Raw genomic sequence first — 11,945 nt, 5'->3', positions numbered from 1 at the left:
TGCAGTTGTGGGTGAACCTCTTCAGGCAGACTGTACAGCAGAACGGCTTCTCCCCGGTGTGGGTCATCTGGTGGACCCGGAGGTCCGAGGACTGAATGAAGCCCTTGGAACACACAAGGCACTGGAAGGGTCTCTCTCCTGTGTGTGTCCTCCGGTGAAGGTCTAACTGCGATTTGTAGCTGAACCTCTTGCCGCAGTCTTGGCACTCGTAGGGTACCTTTCTCCTGGGTTCTTTGCCAACAGCGTGACCAGTGGGCTCCATGGTGCTTGACGCACCCACTGAATTGCACCCGTGCTGTCTGGTGACTTCTCCTCTATCCAACGACATGGCTCCTTCTTGAGGCTCCTCTTGGGGCGTGGGAGTGTTGTCCCTTTTTCTCTTGGTGGCACCTCCTGGATTCCCAGAACCTCTTCTCTTTGGACGCTGACTCAAAGCCTGTGTCTCCGGAGCATGGGTGGGGGGTACGTCACTGGCATCCACACGCTCTAGACCAATTCTTTCCAGGGGGTTCTGCTCCCCCTCTGTCTTCACCAAGTCTCCTGAAAGAAAGCATTCAACACACAACATTAATCAAAGAGCACTTTCAACTCAGCTCATGGACTGAGCATCCACCCAGGAACCAAGAGGTTGCCACCTCCACTCCCTGTCAGGGCACATACCCTGGTTGTGGGGCTCGACCCCCGGTGGATGCCAGGCAGAAGGCAGCCAATCGATTATTTTCCCTATCATCCATGTTTCTATCTCTCTCTATCTCCCCTCCACTCTCTCTAAAAATAAATATATTTTTCTATTAAAAGAGCACTTTTAACACTAACAAAGGCCTTTGAACCAAAGTTGATGTAGGTTGTAAAACATTCCCATCAACCAACAAACCCGAGAATTTAGACCTTAGGGCACCCAAGAGTCTGTGATAGAGAAGGCTTGGCATTGAGAGCCAACCGTCCCCAATAGATGACCACGCTGGATGCCCAGGTGGGGACCCAGCAGAGGGGGCATCAATAATGAAGCATAGTAATCTCTATTTTGTGAAGCTGCTGTTTGAAATGCTCTGCTATTTTCAGAGAGTCCCTTGTTCTGTAAGTCAACTCTGCCATTTTTAGAAGGTCTTTGATTCTCTAAATTAACTTTGTTTTTTAGCTTAAATAATAGAAAAGATAAACCTAACTGTCTGACCTGGCAAACTAGCTATCAAACCTAAGGGGCTGAGAAGCTGATACTGATAATATTCCCATGTCAGGTGTTTGTTAGATATGATTCCTACTCAAGACTACAAGCTGTCTGGAAAAATAACTTACAGAAGGACTTAGAAGGATATTCAAAAAAGGAATACTCTTTCCTTTGTTTTCTCAGAATTTGACAGAGATATTCTGCTCTGAGCCTGCATGTCATAAAGACTCCTAACCAATTGGTTCATTAAGGCGTCTTGTCTCTAGCTCGCTGATTGATGACACAATAATCATTGCTCTACAAGCCCAGTTTCCATACTCACCAGGACTGCTGGGAAGTGAAGGCTCTGGAGATGTGAGTACTGCTGCCTCTTCCCTGTCTTCCATCACATCCTTCTCCAACTTCACCAAATTCTCCATGGGCCTCACAGCCTCCAGATCACTTTTCTTGAGAATCGCCTCCAGCAAGAAGACTCTCTGCCCCTGACATGGGTAACCAAGGGGGGTTAAACGTGTTTGAAACCAGGGGTGGGAAGCTCCATCCCTCCTCCCCCCGTCCTGTCCATCTCCCTGACCTTAGACCCCAGCTTACCTAACACCACAGTTTTGTGGCTCTGCCTAGACTTCCTTGGGGCCAAGCCCATCACCCCCAACTCCCAAGTCTGTCCCTATGTGGACCCATCACACCTTTACTTCAAGCTCATACATGACATTCCTTACACTTTTTGTTCTTGTTGTTGTTAATCCTCACCCCAGGATATTTTTCCCATTGAGTTTTAGAGAGCAAGAAGGGGGGTGGAGAGAGAGTAGAGCAAGAGAAAGAGAGAGTGAGAGAGAAAGACAGAGAGAGGTAGAAGGAGAGACAGAGACATCAATGGGAGACACATATTGATTGGTTGACTCCTGCAATCACCCCAACTGGGCAGGGAATGGAACCTGCAGCCCAAGTATGTGCTCTTGACTGGGAATCAAACCCACAGCTGTAGCAGCTATGATCACCACATCCACTAGTACCAGCTCCCACCTGTCCCCACAGATCAGGGCATCACACACTCACCTGTCCCCACACCACGTCACTGGTTCCTGGCTGGTTCCCCGGCTCTCTGTTGACATCCTGGCTCTTCCCAGGATGTACCCCCGTCTTACTAATGGGGGATTGGTACTTCATGGACAATTCAACACGTGGTCTGTGTCACCAACTTCCTCGTCAGGCATCTGGACATCAAAATTCTCCTCAAGATACTTCTGTCCTTGGAAGGTGACAACCTTCTTTGGGGAGAAAATTAAACAAGATAAGACCCGGGATGTGTCCTACTTCTTGCATGTGTCCTACTCAACACTCACACTTTCAGTGGAACAACACATGGATGTTTCCCTCTCTCCCCCTTCCTCATTCTCTACAAAAAAGTGATTGTTTTAATCAATCAATCAAATACAACCTCCCAAATGGTGGCAACCAACATTGGCAGAGGCTCCCTGGAGAGAAAGGCGCCGTGCCTGCACCTGGTCTGTGCCTCAGTTTCCCCACCCCTGAGGCAGAACCGACAAGTCTACCCCCTGAGGTTATTCTGAGGTCATTGGGATAGTGAGCCTCAGGACGGGAGATCAAATATCAGAAGATGTCCATCTCAGGAATGCTTATGCAGCCTGGCCGCCATTGGCTCAGTGCCTAAGTATCTACCTATGAACCTGGAGGTCACGACTTGATTCCAGGCCAGGACATAACACTGGGTTGTGGGCTTGATTCTTACTGCAGAGGCATGCAGGAGGGGCCAAACAATGATTTTCTCTCATCATTGATGTTTCTCTCTCTCTCTCTCTCTCTCTCTCTCTCTCTCTCTCTCTCTCTCTCCCTCCCTCTCTGAAATCAACACAAATATATTTTAAAAATAAAACACAGAAAATTAAACACTGCCCATCATGAGGGTTCCACTCACCCATTTCCTGGGTTCCTTCTTCTTATTTCTCAGCAAGACCTTCAGTTCCTCGAAGCTCTGCACCCGCCTCTCCCGCACCAAGACCTGCAGCTCCAGGGGCATGCAGGTCATGAACTTCTCTAGCAGAAGCTTATCCAAGATCTGCTTCTTGGTGAGCACATCCGGCCTCAGCCAGCGATGGAGGAGCGCAGACATTGTGTTCATGCTCTGGAGTGGGTCCGCGTCCGTTGGGTGTTGGAAGGCTCTGAAGAGCAAGTGCCACTTCTCAGAGTCCTGGTGCTGTTCTTCAGTGAGGTTTCCCTGGGGCGGTCCGGCCGGTGTCAGGTCCCAGCCCAGGTTGCCCTGGGGGTGCCCATGACCATCGAAAAATGCCTGGTCTGTAGCCATATTCCCTGGGAACGTCTCTAATTGGACTGCAGCAAACCCAGCCTGAAGTCAGCTCCTGATGGAGAGCGACTGGAGGTATGGACTCAGTAACAGGTTCACAGTTCTGGCGGAAAGAGAGGAGAGAAAGAGATGGGTTTCACCTCCTGATGCACCCAATACTAAACACCCCTCACTGGTCCCATATTGAGTACCCTGGAAGTTAACCTATAGTATTCTTCCTTTAAAAGATTATTTCATTTTATTGATTTTAGAGAGAGAGGAATGAAGAGGAGAGAGAGAAATATCAATCAGTTGACACCTGCAGGCACCGCAATGGGCATGGAGCCTGAAAGCTGGGCCTGTGCCTGACCAGGAAACAATCCAGTGATCTTTGGTTAATGGGTCGACACTCAACAGCTGAGCCCCACAATCTATTTCAATAATAAAATCAGCGTTTAGCTTCTCCTCAAGACAAGATTCAGGGATCTGGCTGGATAGCTCAGTGGTTTAGTGCATCGTCCCCCTAGGCCAAGTTTTCAGGTTCCACGTCTGGTCATGGCACAGCAAGAGTGAACCAATGAATGCAATCCTAAGTGCAACAACAAATCTCTCTCTCTCTCTCTCTCTCTCTCTCTCTCTCTCTCTCTCTCTCTCATCATTATCAATTTAAAAAAAAAGATAAGGTACAGCAATTCCATTGGTAAATTGTAATCACTGTTTGGTCATGATTCTATAGGAAAATACAGAAAACAAATATTTACAACCTGGAATTCTATGGAATTTAATATGTTGTAAATATTAAGCTATGATTGTCCCCCAACATTTTCTACTTTGTTCCAGCCGAGGGACAGCAAAAAAGAACCCTAAGAGAGCCCTAGCTGGTTTGGCTCAGTGGATGGAGCGTCCACCTGCGGACTGTAGGGTCCCAATTTCAATTCCGGTCAGGGGTACATGCCCAGGTTGCAGGCTCAATCCCTAGTAGGGTGTGTGCAGGAGGAAGCCAATCAATGGTTCTCTCTCATCATTGATGTTTCTGTCTCTCACTCCCTCTTCCTTACTCTTTGAAATTAATAAAGATATATCTTTTTTTAAAAAAGAACCCTAAGAGAGTTAAACTCCTACAGATATTGTGTTATTGTGGCAAAATGCACAACCTACAATTCACCACTTGAACTCCGTTTTTTTAATCCACATCCAAGCATAAGAAGAGAGAGTGAAAAAGAGAAAGATTTGTCTGTCCAGGTATCTATGCCTCCATTGGTTGATTCTTGTATGTGCCCTGACCCGGTGCTGTAACCGAGTGGGCTATGTAGCCAGGGCCTAACTCTTTTTTAAAGGGTTCAGTTTCGGGTCTCTAAGTGCCTTGGAAAGGCTGTGGGACCCTCCCCACTGTCTGGGTCCAGAACCTCATTTTCGTCACCACAAAAGGAAACCCTATCCCACCAGGTTCTCTGCCCCATCCCCCACCTCCTGCCCTCATTCACTGATCTGTTTGGATAAATGGATTAATGGGTCTCATATACATAATCTCATCCCAGAAAAAGCTCTTTGAAATATTCAGGAAGCAAGATTTTTAATGAGAAAAGGTTCACCCCAGCTGGTGGAGCCTTGGCTCATGGACTCAAGGATCTATGTCAAGGGCACGTTCCTCAGTTGCAGGCTCAATTCCCGGCTTGGAATGGGGTGCGGGCAGGAGGCAACCAATCAATGTGTCTCTCTCACATGGATGTTTCTCTCTCTCTCTGCCTCTCCCTTCCACTCTCTCTAAAAATCAATGGAAAAGCATCCTGGGAGAGAGTAACCAATAATAAGCAGAAATGTTCCCAGGCCCTAAGGGACCTTCCACAGGCCAGAGCCACGTCCCAGGATTCTCCAGAGTCCAGATCCCTCTCAAATGCTGCAACTATGAGCACAGGGCCGCCCAGTGTTCCTTCCACCACAGGGAGGGGACCCACCTGAAGGTTAGGGCAAGGTCACTGGAGAGTCAGGAGGGTGAGATAGGAGGTGAGGTGTGTGTGTGTCTGTGTGTGTAGGGGGTTCCTAGAGTTTCCTGTGTCTGGAAGGTGGGAGCACATATGTAACAGCATGAAGCCATGACTCTGGGGATTGAGGGGTTTCATGTCACTGGAAATCTGGGATTGGCCTGGTCAGTCTAAAACGTGTGGGTTCCTTTCACGTTGAGAAATCCATGGGGAAACAAACAGAAAATCAACACCAACAACAAAGACAGCCACGGAGCCACAGAGAAACATGAAACCAGGGCCAGGATATGGAAGCAACTGACCAGCCATGAATAAGATGCTGGGATCCAGCGGAGGTGGTGCCTGTCCGCAGGGGAACATTACTCCACCATGAAAAGGATTGGAATCCCGCCATTTGCCGAGGCTGGAAGGAGCCCGGAAGGCGTTATGCTGAGTGAAAGAGGCCCGTCAGAGACAGACAAGTTACCCCAAGATTCCCCTTCGATGTGGAGTCTACAGAACAAAGTGAATGACAAACACACTCCTAGGCACAGGGAACGGACTGATGGCCGTCACAACCGGGTCTGAGGGGGGAGGGAAGGGAAAGCACTTCAAGGTTCCCTAAGAAGCACCCCCATCGCACCCCCCAAAACAAAAATGAATCCGGTCAAAATGCCAACAGTGGCCTAGACTGAAAAGCCCTCATTTAAAGTAGAAACCCTGGCACCCCTTCAGCCCTATGCCTGAAGGGGTGCCAGGGGGACCCCTGGTGTCCACACGATCTCAGAAATGATCCACCGCCCACACACCCGGGTCGCTCTGAGACCAACATCCATGCATCCATCCCTCCATCTGTCCGTCCACCCACCCATCCATCCATCCATCCATCCATCCATCCATCCACCCAGCCATCCATCCATCCACCCATCCATCCATCCATCCATCCACCCATCCATCAATCCATCCATGCATCGGTCCTCACTCCCTTCCAAACCCCCGGCCTTGGACGCCCTCGCCCCACTCACCGCTTCCGCAGCCCCCGCAACCGCAGCTCCTGCAGCGCAGACTGGCGAACTCTGTGCCAAGAGCTGGACCCGCCTGTTTATGTACCCGCTCCGGGCATCACTTCCTGTTCCCTCCCAGCTCTGTGATTGGTTAGAGACCAGGGTTGATCCATTTTTCATAATCCGTTCACTCATGGCTTCTGGGAGAGAAACGTCTGGGGCGGAATAGGGCGTGTTGGCTGATGAGCTGCTTAGCACGTGTCTGAATCGTTTGAAGGAACCAGACACGCAGACCAGCCCTGGCAGGTGTGGCTCAGGGTTACCAGCGCGAGCCTGGGTGCTGAAGGGTCACGGGGGGTCGTGGGTTCTGTTCCCTGTTTGGGCACATGCCCTGGTTTTGGGTTCAAGCTCAATAGGTTCAATGTTTCTCCAACCCCTCTTTCTCTCTCTCTCTCTCTCTCTCTCTCTCTCTCTCTCTCTCTCTTTCTCTCTCTCTCTCTCTCCCTAGAAGTAATTAAAATAATTTATTTTTTTTTAAATAAAAAAGCCGCCCTAACCGGTTTGGCTCAGTGGATAGAATGTCAGCCTGCGGACTCAAGGGTCCCAGGTTTGATTCTGTTGAAGGGCATGTACCTTGGTTGCGGACACATCCCCAGTAGGGGGTGTGCAGGAAGCAACTGATCGATGTTTCTGTCTCATCGGTGTTTCTAGCTCTCTATCCCTCTCCCTTCCTCTCTGTAAAAAAATCAATAAAATATATTTAAAATAAATAAATAATTAAGTCCAGCCAGTGTGCCTCAGTGGTTGAGCATCGTCCTATGAACCAGGAGGTTACCGTTCCATTCCTGGTCAAGGGCACATGCCCAGGTTGCAGGTTCAATCCCCAGTATGGGGGGTGCAGAAGGTAGCTGATGCATGATTCTCTCTCACCATTGATGCTTCTATCTCTCTCTCTCTCTCCCTTCCTCTCTAAAATCAGTAAAAATCTATTAAAAAAATAATGAAGATGATAAATTTCTTGTGACTTGTATTTTATCTCAACTCAACAATGTTAACTTTCTTTTTTTTATGTTAACTTTCTTTTTATTGTTGACACTATTACAGGTGTCCTCATCTCCCCCCCCCCTTTGCCCATCTGCCCCCAGTTCCCACCCACCCTAACCTCTGGCCATCACCACAGTCCGTCCTCTCGCAATCCAGGATTCAGGGGATGTTGGAGAGCCGGTTTTGTCCCGATCCCACAGGCCAGGCCAAGGGACCCCACTCGTGCACGAATTTGTGCACAGGGTCTCTGGTAAATACATCAAAAGATACAGGGTGGTTGAATGGGTCATAAAACAAGACCCTCACGTGTGCTGTCTGCAAGGAACTCCCTTCCGCTTGGAAAACACGTAGATGGAAAGTAAAGGGTCGGAAAGGCGATTTCATGCAAATGGAAACAAAGAGCTGGGGTAGCCAGGCTTGTATATTGGACGTAGGAGACTTGAACCCAAAGGCTGTCAAAGAGACACAGCAGGACCTAGCCTGCCCGTGTCTGGGTCCTTATCTGAAGACATGCAATTTCTTTTTTACTCTCACTGCTGGAATAGTGACGTCATGGGCTCATCTGGTGGTGGACAGGGGCCCGGTAGATGGAGACACAGAATGCCTCCCTGTGCAGGGAAGGAAGGAAGGAGGGCACGGGAAAGGGTGAGTCTGGACCTGTCCCCTGCCTGCCCCTGGGGCCAGGAGCAGGGCAACATACCCCACAGCCTGGAGACACACAGAGAAACTGCCCACCTAACTAACTAAAAGTGATTTCTCCACCTACCAGTCCCAGGAGGGCATCCCCTGCCAGCCAGCGGCTCTCCTGTGTATAATGACAGAGATGCAAAGTCTCCTTCTACTCCTCAGGTCACCTCTCTCCACGGGTCTGGTCACTGTTTGCACTCGGCCAGGGGCCCTTTTATTTTTTATTTATTCTTTTTACAGAATATTTTTTTTATTTATTGAAGGGAAGGGAGTTGGGGGAGACCCGAGCCTCGAATTAGCCGTGACCCAGGTGGGGCATGACTTTTCCTCATCACTTTGTGACCACACTGCGCTGCGATGAGCAGGGGAGGCGGGGAGGCCTTCGAAAGGAGAGGAGACCCTCTTTCCAGGTGCCAATCGCCCTCCCTGTGTCCTGGTGATGCCTGGCAACTGGGAGACAGGCCTCCTGTGCTCAGAGGAGTCAGGTGAGGGACACATCTGAGGAAGGAGGAGGGCGGGGGGCACATCCTTGGCCATGGTCCCTCCTTAATCAAACTCCAGTAACTAGTCTTTAAAAAATATATCCTGGAGAGGATGTGGAGAAAAAGGAACACTTGTGCACTGCTGGTGGGAATGCAGACTGGTGCAGCCACTATAAAAGACAGTATGGAGTTTCCTCAAAAAACAAAAAATGGAACTCCCATTTGACCTTGTGATCCCACTTCTAGGAATATATCCCAAGAAACCAGAAACACCAATCAGAAAGGATATACGCACCCCTATGTTCATAGCAGCACAATTCACCATAGCTAAGATCTGGAAACAGCCTAAGTGCCCATCAGTAGATGAATGGATTAGAAAACTGTGGTACATCTACACAATGAAATACTATGCTGCTGTAAAAAAGAAGGAACTCTTACCATTTGCAACGGCATGGATGGAACTGGAGAGCATTATGCTAAGTGAAATAAGCCAGTCAATGAAGGAAAAATACCACATGATCTCACTCATTCATGGATAATAGAGACCATTATAAACTTTTGAACAATAATAGATACAGAGGCAGAGCTGCCTCAAACAGATTGTCAAACTGCAGCAGGAAGGCCGGGGAGGGTTGGGGGGCAGGAGGGAGGGGGGTAAGAGATCAACCGAAGGACTTGTATGCATGCATATAAGCATAACCAATGGACATAAGACACTGGGGGGTAGGGGAGGCCAGGGGATTGTCAAGGGCGGGGGGGGAAAAGGACACATATGTAATACCCTTTGTAATACTTTAAGCAATAAAAAAAATAAAAAATAAAAAATAAAAAAAACCCAAAATAAAATATATATATATCCTATAGAATAAAAGGCTAATATGCAAATTGTCCCCTTGACTGAGAGTTCAACCAGGGTTCAACCAGGGATGGGGCCGTGCCAGCCAACCACCTATGGCCCCTCCCCCTGGATACCCTCCCCGCTGTCGGACCCCGCCAACCCGATCAGCGAGGGCTGGCCTGACTCCATCTCCATCTGTGCAGGAATTTGTGCACTGGGCCTCTAAACTATATATATATATATATATATATAGAGAGAGAGAGAGAGAGAGAGAGAGAGAGAGAGAGAGGTTTTAAATTGATTCCAGAGAGGAAGGGAAAGGGAAAGAGAAACATCAATGACGAGAGAGAATCATCAATCAGCTGCCTCCTGCACGACCCACACTGGGGATCAAGCCTGCAATCTGGGCATGTGCCCTCACCAGGAATTGAGCTGTGACCTCCTGGTTCATAGGTCAACGCTCAACCACTGAGCCACGCCGGCTGGACCAAACTAGTTTTAAAAAATAGAATAGGTGCCCTGTCTGGTTTGGCTCAGTGGATAGAGTGTCAGCTTGCAGACTCAAGGGTCTTGGGTTCGATTCCAGTCAAGGGCATGTACCTTGGTTGCAGGCACATTCCCAGTGGGAGGTGTGCAGGAGGCAGCTGATCTATGTTTCTCTCTCATCGATGTTTCTAACTCTCTATCCCTCTCCTTTCCTCTCTGTAAAAAAATCGGTAAAATATATTTTTTTAAAAAGCTTACATTTTTTTAAAAAAATAAAAATAAAAAATAAAAAATAGAATAGGCTAACTGCTGTGGAGGTAGGGAGGGGAGGACTGTTCTAAAAGAAGGTAAAGGGATTAGCCAAATAATTCAAATGCATAGCCCATGATCACAGCCCATGGTGAGGGCCAGAGGGAAGGGTGGGTGGGAACTCGGTGGAGACTGGCAAAAGGGGGACAATACAAATAAAGTTAAAAAAAAACATAGTTTAGCTGAGATAAAATACAAGTCACATGAAATTTACCATCTTGACAATTTTTTAATAGATTTTTATTAATTTCAGAGAAGAAAGGCAAGGGAGAGAGAGGTAGAAGCATCAATGATGAGTGAGAATCATGGATCCACCGCCTCCTGCACGCCCCCTAGTGGGGACTGAACCTGCACCCTGGGCGTGTGCCCTGATCAGGAATCCCATCGTGACCTCCTGGTTCATAGGTCAATGCTCACCACTGCGCTACGCTGGCTGGGCTCTTTTATTTTTTATTTATTCTTTTTACAGAATTTTTTAAAAATATATTTTATTGATTTTTTACAGGGAGGAAGGGAGAGAGATAGAGGGTTAGAAACATCGATGAGAGAGAAACATCAATCAGCTGCCTCCTGCACACTCCCCACTGGAGATGTGCCCGCAACCCAGGTACATGCCCTTGACCGGAATCGAACCCGGGACCCTTCAGTCCGCGGGCCGACACTCTATCCACTGAGCCAAACCGGTCAGGGCTATTTATTCTTTTTAATTTGATTCTAGGGAGCGAAAAAGAGAGAGAGAGACAGAACCATTGAATCTATGGAGCTTGAACCCCAAACCAGGGCCTGTGCCTGAACGGGGAACCGAACCCGCGACCCTCCGTGACCCCTCGGCATCCAGGCCCGCGCTCGTATCCCTGAGCCACACCCGCCAGGGCCGGCTCTGCGTGTCTGGATCCTACAAACCTATCAGACCCGTGCAGCTCATAGGCTACACGCCCCATGCGGCCGCAGGCGTTTCTCTCCCGGAAACCATGTCCCAGCGGATTATGAAAAATGGATCAACCCTTGTCTCTGACCAATCACAGGGCGGGGCGGGAACAGGAAGTGATGCCCGGAGCGAGTACGCAAACTGGGGGGGTGTCAGCCCCTGGCACAGAGGTCGCCAATCCGGGCTGCAGGAGCTGCGGGTGCGGGGGCTGCGGAGGCGGTGAGTGGGGGGCGGGGAGGGGCGTCCGAGGCCCGGGGTTTGGAAGGGAGTGAGGCGGGGTGGATGGGTGGACGGACAGACGGACGGACAGACGGATGGATGCACGGAGGTTGGTCTCAGAGCGACCCGGGTGTGTGGGCCGTGCATCATTTCTGAGATCGCGTGGAAACCAGGGGTCCCCCGGCCCCCCCTTCACGCACAGGGCGTGGTTTCTGTTTTAAACGAGCGCTTTTCAGTCTAGGCCACTGTTGGCATTTTGGCCGGATTCATTTTTATTTTGGGGGGTGCGATGGGGGTGCATCTAGGGGGCCTTGCAGTGCCTCCCCTCCCCCCCACCCCCAGGCCCGGTTGTGACGCCCATCAGTCCGTTCCCCGTGCCTAGGAGTGCGTTTGGTCATTCACTTTGTTCTGTAGATTCCACATCGAAGGGGAATCTTGGGGTAACTTGTCTGTCTCTGACGGGTCTCTCACTCAGAATAACCCCCTCCGGGCTTCTTCCAGCCTCGGCAAACGGTGG

The 11,945-nt window shown here is 49.5% G+C and overlaps 1 protein-coding gene across 1 annotated transcript; it reads right to left on the bottom strand.

The window, feature by feature from the left end:
* Positions 1–4: 4 nt before the first annotated feature.
* On the bottom strand, positions 5–3,642 carry LOC102430507 (zinc finger and SCAN domain-containing protein 5B-like; the record flags this gene model as incomplete). Its single annotated transcript, XM_023748730.1, has 4 exons — positions 3,105–3,642; positions 2,225–2,436; positions 1,491–1,650; positions 5–540 (listed from the first exon to the last, which is right to left on the bottom strand). Coding segments are annotated over exons 2-4 (807 nt in total), but the record flags the coding sequence as incomplete, so codon positions are not given.
* Between the last annotated feature and the right edge of the window lie 8,303 nt (positions 3,643–11,945).

Source organism: Myotis lucifugus, unplaced genomic scaffold, assembly GCF_000147115.1.
Source record: "Myotis lucifugus unplaced genomic scaffold, Myoluc2.0 scaffold_1734, whole genome shotgun sequence".
In the NCBI taxonomy this organism is placed as follows: domain Eukaryota; kingdom Metazoa; phylum Chordata; class Mammalia; order Chiroptera; family Vespertilionidae; genus Myotis; species Myotis lucifugus.
The sequence above is the reverse complement of the archived record's forward strand: the minus strand, read 5'-3'. Positions and strand labels throughout refer to the sequence as shown.